General features: G+C 33.4%; 1 protein-coding gene across 2 annotated transcripts; it reads right to left on the bottom strand.

The window, feature by feature from the left end:
• Window positions 1-105: 105 nt before the first annotated feature.
• LOC110995819 lies at window positions 106-15406 on the bottom strand. 2 transcript variants are annotated; one of them, XM_022263170.2, is made up of 4 exons: window positions 15239-15406; window positions 9763-9814; window positions 5275-5344; window positions 106-2155 (listed from the first exon to the last, which is right to left on the bottom strand). In XM_022263170.2, the coding sequence occupies exons 3-4, from the start codon at window positions 5317-5319 to the stop codon at window positions 464-466; spliced, it is 1737 nt and encodes a 578-aa protein (XP_022118862.1). In that variant the 5' UTR covers window positions 5320-5344; window positions 9763-9814; window positions 15239-15406; the 3' UTR covers window positions 106-463. The 2 variants fall into 2 exon arrangements, with proteins under 2 accessions (XP_022118862.1, XP_045484332.1); XM_045628376.1 differs by lacking the exons at window positions 9763-9814; window positions 15239-15406 and having other exon boundaries at window positions 5275-5461.
• Between the last annotated feature and the right edge of the window lie 3035 nt (window positions 15407-18441).

The following is an 18441-nucleotide window of genomic DNA, read 5'->3' as shown; positions in this document are numbered from 1 at the left end:
TAGGGGACTGATGGTCGGGCCATAAAGCTACATCAAATCATCATACACAAAGCACAATTCCCTCAAAGTATATATTTATTGTGAGTTATTTAAAGAAAAAAATAATTACAACAATCTCACACGACACTTTAATTGGTATATAACTTATATCTAGTATCTTATTTACGACTCTTTACAAAATTACAACAGACAGAACGACTAAAAATACAGTACAGGGAACGTTTCATACACGAATAAAATAATTTACAAAATGCAGTCGAACAATACATCACACACATTAAATACTCTAAATAAATAAGTCACAAGTCACCGAACCTCTTCCGCGGCTGACCAGCGTTCACGTCAGTGTCACCTTCATCGTGAGTGACGCCGCCCAGCCGTGGCTGATGCTCGCTCGCTCTTTGGATCTGAGAAGAGTTCTTTGAACGTCCACGCGTCACATTCGCACCCTACACATTTGCATCTAGTTCGTATGTTTCACATAGTCCGTCTCATAGTATGCGGTGGCGCCGTGTGTTCCTTTTCTATCTAGCGCCCGCACTCGCACAAAGAGAAAAGCAGCTACCAGTGACGCTACTACCAGTACTAATAATAACATGACCAAACCTGCCACGAATGATGGCACTGACATGCATATCGTTTCTGGATCAGTACCCGGTGATTGAATCACAACTGTTTCGTTGGTAGCCGCATTGTTTAAAGCAAAGTTAACATCACCTGGCGCCACTACTTGTATCGTTCTGCTTGTATTTACGTCAGTCATTTCTTGAGCATCTCGCTTATAGATACGTGATGGTGTCGATGTTTCACGTTTTCTTCTAACTCCTACTAATGTTTCGGGTAAATCTTCAACAGATCGCGGGCGGCCACCCAACGTTGCCAGATTACCGTGTCCTTCATCTTTCCTCTTGACTGTGTTGTATACGCCACGTCGTCCCGGAGGTGGTGGTGGAGGAAGGTTGACGTCGTCTTCATCATTTCTATTTGGTGATGGTGAGGAAGGACTTGGAGCATTAGGTGTAGATGAAGCCTGTCCTTGTGGTGGAGGAACTGTGTCGTCTCGTTTTTCAGAGTAAGCACCTGATGAGTCTGCGGGATGCCTAGGGTCTGGATACGCCGGTGGAACACCATATTCAGAGTGTGGGGATGGAGGAAGTCCGTACTCACCGTTGGGGAGGCCATATTCACCTGCTCCCAATGTGTTACCTCCCAATAATGGAACCCCATAATCGGCACCTAGGCCAGCGCATTTAGGCTCAGGACAATTATATCTACATACTTGGATGACACATTGGAAGTGGACATTCATAGAATCTGGGAATTTAAAAGCTTGGAAGTACGCAAACGATACGACAGAAGCAGAAGGGCCAAAGTTCTTAATCTTTTGGAATTTGCTCATAATTTTGGGTCTTACTACACATCCATATTGATCTACCAATTGGATTGGTGCTCTTTTACCATCGTGCGCAACACAGTTTCTTACTAACATGTCAAATTTGTTCTCATCATCTTTAATTGCAAGTACCATAGTCATTGTCTGTCCAATTTTGACTATACCAGACACCTCTGAAGCCCAGGGTCCTTTTCCCACTTGAATTTGCATCCAGCATTGCAAGTTGTCTCCGAGAAAGTTTGCTGTAACGGCATGTAGCATGTCGACTTGGAACGGTCTGAAGGTGACAGCCTTTTCATAGAAGTCGTACCATGTGCACCTTAATTTCCTCGCTTGATCCCATACTTCCTGAACGTAAGGATCGTACTGCACAATAATCGTGTTTTCTACGTACGATCCACTAGGCGTAGGGCTTCCATATGCTGCTACATTGTGATTAGCGGAGCTACTCATACCACAACTGTTAAGGAAGATCTCAAAAGTGGCACTGAGATGTCCGGTCCCCGGTTTTAAGTGCATACAATGTGAATCGCTGTAGAATCCTTTTGAGAATATCATACCATAAAACGGTCTATCGAACTCAATATTGACACGCATATGAGTTTTTTCACATTGGACTTGGAGATGTTTGATTTTGGGACTGTCAGGTGAGGTCAATGGCCAGGGATCATCTGTCTGCGGCGGTAGTGGAGGGCCGTAGGCGCCACCACGGTGCTCCAGTGGTAGTGATGCTGAGTCTACTGGCGGTTCGCATCTTGCATCCTAGAACGAAAACGAATTGCGTTATTTCTAGTTTACCAAATCTATCCTAAACCACTTTTATAGAGAAGTATATCCTAGTTATAAAGTATTTCGTAATGAAATTTGTTTTGTTGATTGATGCATTTATTAAATTTGGGAGGCACACCATATAGATCAGCCATTATGTATGTGTAAATGTTACTTCAACCCCATACCCTACTATTAAGACAATTAAGTAAATGCATCGTTGGCCAAGTGCACATTCCGATGCGCGGGTACGTCGCACTCTACTTCCCCACGCATCGCGCCGCGGCCGTCCTGCGCTTGCGCCGATCTTTCCGACTTTCTACATTGATGGATGCCACGAGAAAATTATAATATTAATCAACCTAGTAAAATACTTTCACGGACTTAACGACTGTCTTGCATAAGATTTGAATTGTTATTAATTTAACATAATTTGTATTCAATTGCTTTAGAGGTTATTTAAATTATTTTGGCTACTTAACTGGTTAAACAAGCACAATTAATTACGATTTCTTTTTAGGCGCTATGGTGCGGCAGATATTAGATCAGGTTCGAGTGATTGCAGCAATATTATATTAAATAACAATACTATCATTTTACAATAGCTATTTAATAACGGGCAACGGCAATTTAAAAAAAAATACAAGGTTGACGGTATTATAACTTAATATACTTACAAGGTAATAAAGATTTGCACTTGCTTCTAATCGATCGCATTTTCTAAACCAGTTAGAAATTACCTACTGCTCGAGTTTGTAAATAGCAAAAGGAAATGCAACTGGCCCTTACAGGTTTCTTAGGAAAATTCTTGATATACATTAGGTGCTTTCAGCTAACGTAAGAAACATAACTGATAATATTTAAAGCAATATTTTTAACCTAGTTTTATTAATAATATATTGATTTAATTTATAATTAAAATGTGCTGAGATTATCAAAAACGTGTGACTAAATTGCATCCTTAATTAAAATCAAAATAGAGACTGAAATGTGTATAGACATTCACGATATTAGCTCATCTACACGATATAATTTTTTTTACTACAAATTGAAAATAACGTCTATAAGCAGCAGTTGGTAAGCGAGTAAGATAACCACTTCCGCTTCCTGTTTAAGCCTTTCCCTTTTGCCAAAATATTAGGGGCTTCTGTTACCTGTGACCTTATTTAATTGTTGTAGGTTGCTAATATTATTTATGTGATGATTAATATCCATAGACACCTTGTATTAAATACCTATAATAATACATAATTTAATTGTGTTATACTGTATATTGAGTGTGTTTCTTTTCATGATTTCAAAATCACAGACTAAGGAGACTGAATGAAAGTTAAATAACTGAAATTCAAAGTAAACTATTTAAAAAATTTAAACTTTTATATAAAAAATTTAAACCAGCGGTGTTCTATACAGTAATGAACTGTTATTTATTTAATAGTGTTTTAAAATTAATATACAAAGTAAAAGATTTAGTTTCCATGTTTCACTCACTCGGCAATAAGTGCTCAGCCGCCAAAAATCAATCGAAACTGACCCGATAAAATTCCTATTGTATTCAAATACGTTATGTCACCATAGTACCAACATTAACTATTATTCATATTATCTAATCATAATATACAATAAGAAGCACGACAGAAAATGAAATCGTTTGCACGATTTTGTTACCGATTATATCATCGATTAAGCTTGAATTTTATCCGCAGTGAAAGTGCTTTTTGGTAGACATGTCATGCTGGTCGTATATTTTACAGAGTCTTTAACGAGAAATCGAAATAAACACTGTCTCGATTGCATTTAAATTTACGTAACTGACCTTGATTTTTGGCAAATAATTTCACTTTTTGTTATCTTTTTTATTGAAACTCAATTGGCCAGTATTATGTTTATCGCATGTAAAATAATTGTATCCGTAAAAGTTCTATCAATAATTCATTTTTATCGAATTAAATATAAACATTTGATTGATCTAAGATATCGTAAAAACCACAAGTAAATAATTTCTAAATGTGTGACTTTCGCATAAATAAAAGAGAACACGAGCATGAGAATACGAGAGAGAGCACGAGAATGTTGATATCAACACTAACCAGTAAGAATCATAAGAGTTTTAACCATTCTATTGAATACTACTGCTATACAAATATAAGTATCTATGATGTATTAGTCTAACTACATTTATTGTACATCGTGCGCTTTAAAGCTATCGGTGAAATCTTTACAAAAACTATATTGTTGCAATCATTACTGCTTTAATATACATACTTTTGTCATATCATTGTACTTTTTGTTGCTAAGTATAATGTTGCATTTAAAAAAAATGTATCAACTAGACTTTCAAAATATGTATATATAAATATTACAGTAGGTATGTATCTAATATACTTGAGCTTATATTGTAAATATGAAAGAGATATCTGTGTTGCGTTGTTTGCCAAATAAAAATACAAACATGCAATAAATCTGACAGAGGTTTCTTTTAATAAAATAAATACAACATATCAGGGAAATAATATATAATTCTGTCAGCCCCTCTAATAGTTAATTAACTTATTTTTTCTTAATTTTGTCGGTAAAATCCAAATGAAACGGTAATAATCTATTATAAAGTAGTCTATGGACGAACGGAATACTGTATGTAGAGTACAGTTGTGGTGAAATCTAGTAATTGATGAAAAACGCTATGACGCTGCACATACAGCGATCGCCTTAATACCTCATTGCTTAACGAACGGTTAGCTTACTGTATCTACGATAAATATACTAACATAAATTTTGCCTTTATGTATTAAATTTAAATTAGCAAGCTATATCATAATTTATTTTATCTAAATTAGCAATTCTGTCAACCAAAGCTGTCTGTATTGAAAAATATTTGCTACTCGTATTTCCTAATTTTTAGCTGAACTGGTAGTGTGTATTTGGTTTGGGATGATTTTTTGGCAATGTTTTAAAAAATGTATATAATATATATTTTTTCTTTATTCTCCTGTAATTTAGCTAAATTCTAAGCATCTATATTTTAGAAAACGTTTACTGCCGCTTGTTGTAAAGCACAAAATGTTTAATCATACTTATTAGCTTGTCGTCTATAATTTGTCTAATAAACTCACCTGATAAAGGAGCGTCGCGAGTAGAAACAGCAGCCTGGTCTTCATAATCGCAGTCCGGTCAGTCAGCGGCCTGCAACCAACAAGACACATGAGTGGATTCAATTCGCGCTTGCGCTACACATTAGCGCTATAGGCGCGGGCGCACGGACGCTGCGGGTGTTCGCATGACGGCGAACAGCGAACACTGCCACTTGCGAGCTCTACCCCGGTCCCCACCACTCCCCTCCATTGACCCACTGACCGAATGCAGCGGTCTACCGGAACTGCACCAGATGCATCTTTCTCCGATACGCTCCTGATGCGATCGGAGGAAACGAGCGGCCTTCACCTGACTCAACACAAGGTCGTTTTCAATTTATTATATATAATTTAATTTTATGATATATGGAATACATATATAATTGAATCAATATACTAATTAAGGAAATTTTGACCATGCTATTTAAATAAGTTCATGGCAATAAATTACTGCTATTTAAAACTAGAAGACTATAAATGTACCGAATCCAAATTTTTACATAAATTAAAGCAAACTTGATATTGTAAGAGTATTCTAATTTATACACTGTTTATGAAAGCTCTAGAAATATTGTATTATAAATATTCTTAAGAGCAAAATATGGATAGCTAGTGGCACGCCCGTTTGCTTCGAGTTGGAGATGCCGATTTCACCAGACTGCATGTTAGAAAGTTACATCTCAGCGTTCGAGATCACAATCAAATGCATGTTCATTAATGAGAACATTTTTGGTATTTTATGAGTATCACAGAAGTGTTTTACATAAATAGAAGCTGAAATTGTTAATTTAATCTATTACTTTTTGCAATATTCGTCTTGTTTTATTAATTTTACTTTAGTTGTTGATGAAAATTTTTACTTGCAACTTAATACTATAGGATCATTCTACAAACAAACCATTGTCTATTTCATATGTATATATGTAATAATATCGCCGACTTTTCATTTTTTGAAAACATTAAAAAAACGTTTCTCGATTTATAATATATATTCCCTAAAAGAGTACACAAACATTGAAGTTTAAAACGTATAAAAATATAAAGAATTTTATTAGATTTTAAAATAATCTCTAAATTATTAACACGCAAAAAATTCTTCCTCATAGTTAACATCTCAATCTATGTCGAATGTTGTAATTAAGACTTTTTTCTCTACGTCCTAACCTGGATTTTTCTGACGTCTTCATTTACTTGATTGCTGACATTTGACCATAGATCTATCTGTCAAATACTATATAATTGAAATAGACAAATAACAGGTGCCGTGAGCATATTCGCCGCGGGCTAACCGAGGTCTACATCTAAAAGTTTGGCACTGATTACTCTGTCAAAACTCTCATTAAGCCGCGATGAATAGGCATTATTACTCAATTATTTAGTTATAATAAAACTTCATTCAGTCCAACACCCCACGAAAGTCGACCTCGATAAGATTTTTTCTTTTAAGTTTGTTCGTGTAGACAGTCAAAAATTATTTCATAAATTACTATGTACGACCTAAGAGTAAAATATTTAGAGTTTAAACCTATATGATGATATGCATTTAATAAATTAAAAAACTATTAATAAGGTTCTTGGTGCGTGAGAAAAGTATTATTAGTAAGACTTTGATCATTGACCTAAAAAGTGAAAATTCAATTGAATTACAAAACATTGTTGACAATAAGAGTGATGCGATTTAAGTGTTTTTCATTAGAAATGAAAGCTTGTAAAACAAATTGAATGGCACGTGGTTCTCGCTCGTTACATTATCGCAGGCGCATTGGCAGATATGCTATTCTTGGAGACGCATGAATGGAGTCCGATTATTTTGTTGTTTTTATGAAGAGATCGAGAGAAATTTAATCATTAAACAACTGAGATTGTCGTAGATCTCTGATTTCAAAGAGTACGTAAAGCTATAGTCGCTGAACGCAAAGTTTATTAGATTTTTTTAATAAGATTTACTTATTTTAAAAATACGAATTAGTTTAATTATAAAGTCTGCTATTCTATAAGATTCTTCAGTTAGTTTATTCTTTTTCGAATGATTAGTATTCGAAAGATTACGGATACGATACTCGAGTATGTCCTAAATTTCGTAGCGTAATTCAAGAGAAACATCAATCAAAATTACGTTGACAAAACACCTGTAACATTTGTTTTGTATTGGTGCGTTTGAGCAAATTCCACGAAAGCGACGTAGGCTCAAGGTTACACCACGCAACACTTTCACCGCCCACAGTTCGTTGCTCTCCGAATTTTGCATCTCTGTATCAATGGCAAACCACCGAACGCATCATAAGTACGGGCTCGAGCCACATAAAACTATACCTTATTACTTTAAGAATAAAAACCTAAACATATAGTCGATGCCGGTTTACGTTCAATGCCCGTGATAATGGCAACGAGAAACGTAACGTGGCCCGCTTTCTCTTTTAAAATGTACATAGTCTTTCTCTTACGAGTACACGCCAAACTTGGCAGAGCGAGATGACTGTATTAAAAAGCTCCGTCGGCAAGGCTCGCTTTCTTCGCCGCACTTGGCATTAGCACATAATCCGGTAACTTTCATTGGTATGACAGTGAAGAATCCGCAAGTGCGATTTTTTCGCAAACCCACATTAGTTTGCACCTGACCTTTATTGCGTAATTGAGTTTTACTTGTCTAGAAAATAATAATTCTACGCATTGCACAATACGCTATGCATACTTTTTTAAACAAATCTCTCTAAGACACATTGAATGGATTTAAAATTCCAGTTTAACTTGTTATCCAAAAGTAATATTTTAATAGTACTGGCATGTCATTAAACAACTATGTTTACATTTTACTAACCTAAATCAAATATGATATTATCGATGTTGTTTTTACGCGCTATTAGAAATGTGGGGCATTGTATGGAGTCCGGTTTCTGATTCTCACTTCCCAATATTTCCATTCTCGTAGTTCCGGAAGTTCCGTAGAAACCTCGTTCCTATCGACAACCGATATCCAACTATCGTGTAACAGCAATTGACGGCATCCGCACTTGCTAAGAATAGAAAACGCACCTACTTCCCGACAAGCTTTTAATTAACCACACTCACTATGGGATCGTTTTTAATTTGAAATTTCTGTTGTAAAAACAGATTCATCTTTGTCTTGCATACTGAAAGTGTAAGCGATTTTAATTTAGGCTTATAAGTAACAAAATACAATAAATTATGATTAATCAAATCTAATCGCCCATAGGTTACTGATGTTGACATTGACACTGACATTACTACTGAAATTGCTATATCGTCATATCATAATAATACTTAGGATTATACGATTATTTTTGTAACTGTTTTGCACAATCACTGTATACAGTCATAATAATTAGGCATTTTCTATTATTAGAAAAGTTAATAACAATTTATTTTATTCCAATATGCTGACTCATAATAAAGTCATTGTAGCAATAAAAATAATCGAACGTATAAAATTCTTTCGGTGCATCAAAAGTACACAATGCATTAAATTGTTCTACAAAAACTGATGGGGGTCATCATGGTCCATAATAATCGGTCGTGAAAGTTTTACAATTCAAGGACGAGGCCGATGCTCCCGATATTATGCAACATCGTGAGATAATGGCCGGCGCATAGGCCCTTGACTTTGTGTCGAAACGGACGTCGATGTAAGGACGAGTTACTTTTGACACGCTTTCTTTCAGTTGCATCATTATTATAACAAAAGTATTTAAATTCCGAATTTATTTTTATGAGATAAAACTATTAGGTACGGTTATGATCCTGCGCTGACCACTTTCACTATTTGGTTTGTTCTAATTGGGTTCACTCTTACAAATGTGTTACGTAACCGCAAACTCACTCACACTAAGGTAATTACATTCAGAGAAAGTGCTATATTTTTGGCAAAGAAACGTTCGTGAGAGATATTTTTTGAAGTGTGTATTACGCAACGTCAACTAAAAGTAATTGGTGAGACGGAAATTAAATTTTATGTTTAATTTAAATTTAGAAAATAATTAGTTATAATTAAAATATACTATATATTATAAAACAGAAAGTTCGTTTTGGTGAAACGCGCTATTTCATAGTCTAGTTCGAATTGATAAATTACTTTAGTTTTCTGAAGTCCATATATCGAAGTAAACTCAGTCTATTGCCAATATTATATATATTATAAGATATATAGATAAATGATATGTGTACAAGACACCTGCGTTGCACAGAATATAATAATGTCATTATAATTTGTATAGGAAAGAGTTTTTAAGCGCAAAAAGTTTCAAAATGCCGATATTGATACTTTTTGCGTAATAATTATAATTCGCGTAGGTGAAAAAGGAATAATTAAATAAAAATATTGTCAATTTGTTGAATACCATTTCTGAAATACCATCGAAACATCGAAATATTAAAAAATTTGGTTCTTAATAAATTTTGCTCAGTTAATATTAAAATTCGATCTAATGTGGATCACTTTCGGTGAATACTTACAAATAAATTTTTCGGTGGCATAAATTTGCGTGTACTCTATACGGCAGAAAACCTGAAACAAATAAATATATTGATAGGTAATTGATACGTACGTAGGATTAATTATGTAAAAAGTGCCTTATTATGGCTAAGTGCCACGAATAATAATTACAAAGTTACAATGTAGTTAGTATATATTATCTAAAGCATTGTTAAGCCCCAGGCACCTTCCTTACGTCAACAATAGGACAGAAAGACAATGCGTTATTTTCGCCATAATTTGACTTCCTTCGTATCGCTATTGCGGAAACGTGAAAGTGAAAGCACCTAACAATAGCCAAGCAAAATATCTTGAATATTAGCCATATCACAAAACACACAATGCTTAACATTTTTGTTGTTACCAAAAAACATTGCCTAAATTTTGGACATATTAAAAAAAGTATAGTATGTAAAAAAAATATTTAAAATACGTATAAAAGTAATAGTATATGAAATAGGCATACAATTCCATTTTGTCTGCTACATAAGCCGTAATACGATTTCTTTCTAACAATATCTATCAACCTTATATGGTTCGTATAGCTAAACGAGACTAGATTCATAGGACCAAATATCAGAATGTCGTAAAGCAAGTGCACACCCGTAAATACCAGATGAAAGTGGAGAAAACGCCATCGGCTCGCGGGAAATCGCCCATGTAATAAATAATGCACTAGTTTAGTAGCGACAGCCCTTCACTTTAGTTACTAACCAGTTACGAACATGGTATAATTAGAGACAACTGACAGCACCAAATCCTTAGCGGCTAATTCAGAAATGCATAAAAAAGACTAAACTAGTATAAAATCTATTGAATTCTGATGTTTCTCGAAATGACGAACATAAATGAATATTTATACTAAAGTATAAATATTCAGTTATATTAGTTTACTAGAGAAAGGGATACTACATAAAATTACGTAAAGTTAAAAGTACTTTATTTAGTATAAAATCACAGTTTAATATGTCCATCAAATAAGACGTATTAGAGAATCATCAAAGTAGCTATGACCATTCAAAGATGCTTTAATGTACGATACAAAAAAATTTTCTCCCAAGAAAAACATAAGATTACTTTATTAAATAACCGTGAGTAATTTAGAATGTTGTACAACATATGGCTAATCTTAAGTTTAACTTAATGCTATGAGCCACTTTCTTATTTTAAGTTAGAGAGCATTGTAGTGTTTAATTGCCACGTACTTTCGTTTTCTCTACGACTTATTTTATAGGACTTGTAAATGAGATGATGGATGCGAGAGAAAACTTAAGAATACAGACCGCAATGAAATAACTTACGAAAACTGTTTTATGATTGTTAGTATATATATTATTCTATAACAGTAATGTAAATCACTTATGAATATATTCCACAACTTAATACGTAAATTGATTGTCGTATGAAAATGTGTAATTCAGTATAAATATAACTTTGTTTTTATGCAATTCCTGATCTGAACAGTTTAAATCATTCATATACACATCTGGGGTGTAAAACGTTCAGTTAAATCGACATATAATTTGACGACCGATTTCTGATTAAAACATATTACCTAAATGTCAACAGAAAAGGCAATTTATCCTTGAATGTCAAGGGAGAAATTTCCGATGTCTCCAATGACCGGTTGCTGCAAAAGTGAAATCAGATCAATTTCCCCGCGGAAAACTCATGTGCAGAGATTGGAAATGAAAACCTATAGGGGCTCTATCACCTCGTTAAGTGATACGGGCTGGTTAAGTATTAACACATTGTTATATTAAATACTTTCCATTGTTAGGTATTATGTAACTATTAAATAATTTGTGTAATTGAGGCGTGAAATTGCTTACGAAAACTTTTTAAATTACCTATGCAATGTCGGCATAACCTTAACAAGTTTTTCAAATTATATTTGTTGGTAAAACAGAAGCGTAATACAATATTTTTACCATCGAATCAGAGTTTTGGTTTGAGATTACTGATAAAATCTCATCCCAGAGGTCGTAGGTTCGATCCCAATGGACTTTCTTTCTATGTGCGCATTTAACATTTGCTCGTACGGTGAAGGAAAGAATCGTGAGGAAACCGACATTTTTTTTTTTAATATGACAGGGGCAAACGGGCAGGAGGTTCACCTGATGTTAAGTGATACCGCCGCCCATGGACACCCTCAATGCCAGAGGGCTCGCGAGTGCGTTGCCGACCTTTTAAGAATTGGTACGCTCTTTTCTTGAAGGACCCTAAGTCGAATTGGTTCATATCTTAGACCCAATGTCTTAGCCCAAAATGTCGACGACGTGTATCAGGCACTGGAGGCTGATTACCTACTTGCCTATTAGATTTAAAAATTGATTATGAAACACATTCAGAAATATGAGGTCAAGACCTAACGAGGTTGTTGCCACTGATTTATTTATTATTTATTACTGATAAAATAACATAAGTATTTTATGATAAATGACGTTCTAATCTTGTGAACTTGGCGTTTAATCGGAACGAGTCGGGTGGCTCATTTCCCAGGCCGAAGAAAAGATAGTCCCACTTGTAAAGTGTGCCTTAGAACAATACTGACGTATCGTACTTTGGATTCGATCACAATGACGGAACAAGAAAGTTTTTCTTAAATGAATGTCAGCAAATAATGTTCTAGTTTATATTTAGTATTTTGTTTAGTAAGACTGCATTTTAAAATGTAATGTACATCTCGTAAATTAGTACTGTTATGTCGACCTAATGTGTATTAAAAAAGCGATAAAAGAAATAATAAAAAGTTACTTGAAATTTTCTACATCGATTCCATTAGAAAGTTATTGATTGGAGTTGCATACAGTTTACACAAACAAATGAGATGTAAATGCAACAGAAGGCATGCAGAGGAAGCAATAAATTTTTAATTAAAAACAAATGCTTTAGAACAAGTGAAGTGTTATAACCACTGGGAGTGGTGAGGCACTTGTGACACACTGACTCACTTTCCTTTGCACAAGCACCACGGAGATAACACGTGCCTCTGATACTTAATCTAAAATAACATCGATTGATATTATAAATGCGAAAGTTTGTTTACTTTCCTTGAGGCGAGAGGCTTAAAAATAAGATACTTATTAAATGTTTCTAAACTATTACAAGTTAAAGCGGCATGGGTGTGTTTACAGTACAGGGCGACCCAAGACTATTGGACATCAAAGAATGTACCTTAAATATAGAAAATAGGATATTTAGCTGAAAGACTGTATTTTATTTTAAAAAGTAAGTACTGCATTAAAAGGATTTCTAAAACTTATTTGACTCGTCTGGGAATCGAACCGACTCAAATGTGAAAAAAAGCAGCCCTCATTTTTTTATACCAATTTTTTAAATACTCTTTGTGTGTTTTTAAAGAGAAAAGATATGAAAACCATGGTGAGATTTCTTATCTTAAGTTTACTTGCTCCGGCAAGAAAACTTAATTTCCCAACAAGATGGACCCGCTCCATCGAAGAAGAGTTTCTAAATCAATGTTTTCCTAATTGGTTTGGTATAAATAGACCGATCAGGCCAGATCCCCAGTACTAACACCATTAGATTTCTTAATTTGTCTACATCGATTACTTTACTTTAAAACACTATGTTAAATAAGAATAATAATTATTTATTGGCATCAAAAAAATTAGGGATTTTTTAAGACAAGACAAGTATTTTTTAGAAAATCAATAAACAAAGTCTTCTTTCAGCAAAACAAACTACATTAAAGGTCCTTTGATCTCCCATAGTCTTGGGATAATAACATAACTTTCAAGTTTACGGACAATATTATTGTTCTTAATAAGGAATGTAAAGTATTAATTTGTACTGTACATATTTGTCGTTATGTACTATGATTTACGTTTTTAAGATATAGATGTGTGCACAATTATGTGTTCTAAATATAGTAGTTACATTTAATTTTTATATTATTAAACAAAAGTAAAAAGGAAAGTTATAAAAATTGCTTAAACGAAGTAATATATTCACAGAATGGGGTGGGTAGCATCTAATTACTCTGCAATTAGTAAATTAATAAGACTTCTTGACGGAAATTTTAACATACTTATTAACGCTTTCACCTTGTTCCTTCCATAACATTCAAAAAATCTCTCAAATATGAAATCTATACGAGGGAGAAAGTGACGATTATCACTTATTTAATTTAATACAATTACGCAGCTATATTAAGTTTTTAATGACGTTTATTACCATCAAATAATAAATATGGTAAGTTATCAAAATGACAAATAAATATGGAATTTTATTAATTAATATCATAATTTATAAGTAAGTCTGAATGAATTATTACGTATTAAACCATGTGTAAAAACTTTGTAATTTCATTTTCTTCAAATATTTATTGGTTATAGTTTTAAAGGAACGTCATATTACAGTTCACGCGTTTATGTCTTTAACTTAGAGAATAAAAAATTCAAAGTAAAGCACATTATTATATTGTTAAGCTTCATGAACATTTCGAAATGCCATAAAGATGACTCAAAAGTTACGAAATCGAAGTGCGTCCGAACAATAGTCGGGAAAACCTACTGTTGGCGAATTTCACAAGAGCACTTTACTCATGTGTAGCACATGTATATCTCCGCATCCGGCTACATTGAAGATGAGACTTCAAAATTACATATTTAATACATAATTTCTTAGTCCATAAATGTATTAATAATATTTATTAAGTATTTTATGCTCAAAACAACAACGCTTAAATATCCTAAATAGTTAGTTCGTTCGCTGTTTTTTTATTAGTTATTTCACCTACAATTTAAAACTATAAATTGATAAGTATATCTATTTATATACGCAGAATTTACGAATTAAAATCTGTTCATCAATTTGAAATTTTCTAAAATGCGTACAGATACATTATCAGATAGAAGATTTGATGAAAAACAATGTTAAATGCAATATTATGCGGGCATTTCACATTATTAACTGAAACAAGAAATATCGCCGTACACCTATAAAATGCGTGCTGTGTGACGCTTGACCCACTTTCCTCGAGCCTTCCACATATCGTTTCTAGAGAATTTTCTTACGATCTTATAGCTCTTAATTACATATACATATTGCCTATTTTACCACCTCATCCGTGTCAAATGTAACAGCTGCCACATTTAAACATGCAAAACGCTTTTCGAACGTCGTGGATATGCGAAAGATAACAATTCTAGATTATATAAGTGAAAGTGAAATTACGCAACTTTCTCAACGGTCATGCAAAAATCATCAAGTTTGTCTCTTCTCGTATACATATTTTTTTGTTGTAATATTCATATTAATTACATAAAATATTATATATAGATATTTAAATTATAGTTAATGAGAAATCTTTTAGCTGTTTGTTGTCTTACGGATTACGTATTCATTTATATATTCATAAACAACTGTTCCAATGATTTGCAAATTTCTCATTTCACATAATTAGCCAAATTCACTATCTATATAAATCCGTACCTTTTCAGATGAGCTTTCAGTGTAAAAAGTCCGAAGAAACAGTTTCAGGATAACAGCAGCTACCAATCACTGTTCAGTCACACACAATCGATTCACACAGATCGAATCACAGTCTCAAATTCGAATAATCACTTTCGATTTCGTGAGAGGAAAGCACACGCGAGTTGATAGATAGCAAGCGAACTGGTCGCGCCCGCCGCCGCCCGCGTCTTTTTATACGCGTGAAAGTCGAGTCTACACCTGTGACTTCCATTGAGCTTGAATCCCGGATCCAGCAGTTTGGCGAGGATTTGGAAATTGTGACGTCATTAAGGGTAACCATGAATGAATCCGCGTGTCGTAACCGAAGAGAATTACACGGCGACATGTATGTCTTGTCTAACTAAATTCTTTTAAAGCGGGTTATTTCTTTTTTTTTACTGATAATAAATAATTTTAGTTAGTATACAAAGTTTAGAGAAAACTGTTCGAAATTATATTTTAGTAATGATCTTTCATCTTTCCATTGTTTCAAATTCATTGACTTGAGAACTTTCTTGCATCGAAGACAAACAAATGTTTTTGTCATAGAAATATCTATTATTAACCGTAGAAATTATACAAGAATATGTAATGTATTATATATATATAACTTCTATATGTATTAAAAAATAATACTTACTACTACATTTTCCAAAGGAGCTGTGTTTTTTTTTACTATAACGTCCATTATATTTGTCATGTCAGTAAAATGTTTATAAATCACATATAATAATGCTTCGATAATTAGCGGCCTGTTGCGGTTTCACACCACTGGATATACATATATTCAAAATATTTTGGAAATAAATATAGTCCATGTATCCACTCATAATGTTAATTTTATCGTTACACAATACAAAAAAATAGTATTGATATTGTTTATGAAAGATTGATCTTTAAAAATCATCAAGCCAATGGACACTACTTATAAATCTGAAAATATTAAACGTTTGATAAAAATGAAGAATCGACTAACATCGTACAAAGAAACTGTTTCTCTGTATGTGATCTAATCATACATATAAATCAATATCTAAGAAAAAATCCTTTGCTGAACTCCGCGTTTTAATAATGGACCCAGTTATTTCAGGCAGAGAAAAACTTTTGCTTTATGTTTACATATATACTATTTAATTTTTGTTTCAACATGTATAATCCTTACATATATCATACATTTATATTATCAGGAGAGTAACATTTGTGGCGAACAAGTATTCAACCCTGGTGTGCATCCGAATTAGCACAAATTCTTTCTATGTGTACATAGAACAGTATCAGGGACTTACGATGTATTTGCAAGATCTATATAGATTTTTAACAAAACATACTGATTAACTACTTATATAGGTAAGTAAGTATTTCCAGGATGCTGGATTATGTATCTGTATTATTATTAGATTTAGTTTCCTCAATCATTTGTATGTAATAAACCTGTCTTAATTTAATTTAAAACAATAATGTATGTTTGTAATACAGGAAATGTAAAAGCGTAACTGTGACGCTAATAAGTGCGTATAATCTCATATCATTCCGACACCAGCGCCGGCGCATGTCGAGATCAAAACAGAAAGTAATGCTTGCCAAATTCGTGCACCTCACAATGGACAATTTATTCGATTTCACTCTTTTCATCAATTTCATACTTTTAGCGAATCAGCATGTTAGAAGAATTTCTTAATTTATTGTAGTTGCGTAATAATTAAGTAGGTATGTGACGTATGAAATATCTTAATGTATATATTATATGTAATAACTCTTTATAAAAATTTCTAATTTCTTTACATTTATGTAGTATCTAGAGGAAGATGATTAACACTTGATAAATGCTGGTAATGCGTTAATAACAATAATAGAGACGACAGAATTAGTTAAAAAAACAAATCCATTTCTTTATCAATAAATAGATCAACGTTATACGGGATATTAGTGATCAGTTTATCTTGGCCTGTTAAAGAATTGTTCAATTAATTTATCAAAACAATAATAAATTGAAATGCGCACGTGACGTGGTATTGAAAACACAGCCTGCATGAAGGCGGATGTTCGGAAAAATGTGGATTATCAGTTTTCACTTAAATTATTGTATCCACCGCGTTTCGCACTTGCAGATCCGCTTTGCATAACAATAGTGTGTCACTAACATCAATGAAACACTTCGAAATCGGGTTAGATTACTCATTGATAAATAAAATGTTCTCATTAGCATATTATGCTTGTACGCCGTGGAATAGATGTTGCCTTGCCTATGTATTATAATATGAACAATAAAGAAAATAAAACAAGTTTAATAATAAAAAAATAATATTCAATATAATTAGTATTAGGCTTCGTTAATCGTTTAGAAGTACCTTAGCATGGCAACTCAAAGTACAAAAAGACATGCAGAGTAAATTCTGTGTATTAAATGATCATCTCACATATACACTCAAAGCGTATGTATTTTTAAAATTCTGACGTGTGTCTCAAATTGCAGCCATTTCTTCGATAGTTTTTATTTCATAGACAAGTAGATGATCGGCCTTCTGCTGGTACATGGTGTCGATATTTTGAATTTGTGAATTGGCGGCTTCCTCACGATGTTTTCATTTCGTACGGCTTTACAGCGGAGTAGACAAGTAATCTATTATGTTGTCCTTTCAAACGCTTTACAATTACATACTAAAGAATGCGCTATTATATATTTCCTATCCGTAAGGGAAGGCTGATGATCTACGAGACAGGGCTTCTCAAGTCCTATTATAGGCATCAGCTTCTTACAAAGACAGTCAATTGCTTTACATTTTATTATGCACTAAGAAAAGAAGAAGAAGAGGCATATTGTTTTTTATTACAATAAATGTCTTGTGTACACATGCATACAATGCCTCAATACATTATCCTAATAAAAAAAGACAATACTTAATACTATAATAGATTTGACAATTGAACAATTAATACCAATAGAATAAATACATTTGTAGGTCATGTACGTGCTCAGAGGATTAATGTAACACAATACCAATGACCCTAAGTCTAAAAATGTAAGTAGTTATATAATATGTGCGTCAGAAGAAATGAGGTAGGTTTATTGAATGAGGACACGAATGGAATGAGGACGGATCTTATTTCGTAACTCTAGGTCCGGGGGCGCCTTGAGAAAGTGAAAGTTTAGGAAATTTATGCTTAGAATCCTTGATACCTCA

This window comes from Pieris rapae, chromosome 1 (genome assembly GCF_905147795.1).
Source record: "Pieris rapae chromosome 1, ilPieRapa1.1, whole genome shotgun sequence".
NCBI classification, from domain to species: Eukaryota; Metazoa; Arthropoda; class Insecta; order Lepidoptera; family Pieridae; genus Pieris; species Pieris rapae.
This window is presented reverse-complemented; position numbering and strand designations above follow the sequence as displayed.

Excerpts from the sequence above, each read along its gene's own strand:
- LOC110995819 (XM_045628376.1), bottom strand. The coding sequence starts at position 5,364 with ATGTGTCTTGTTGGTTGCAGGCCGCTGACTGACCGGACTGCGATTATG. Across the intron at positions 2,156-5,274 it reads TCGCGACGCTCCTTTATCAG|GATGCAAGATGCGAACCGCC; the intron begins GTGAGTTTATTA and ends TTTTCGTTCTAG.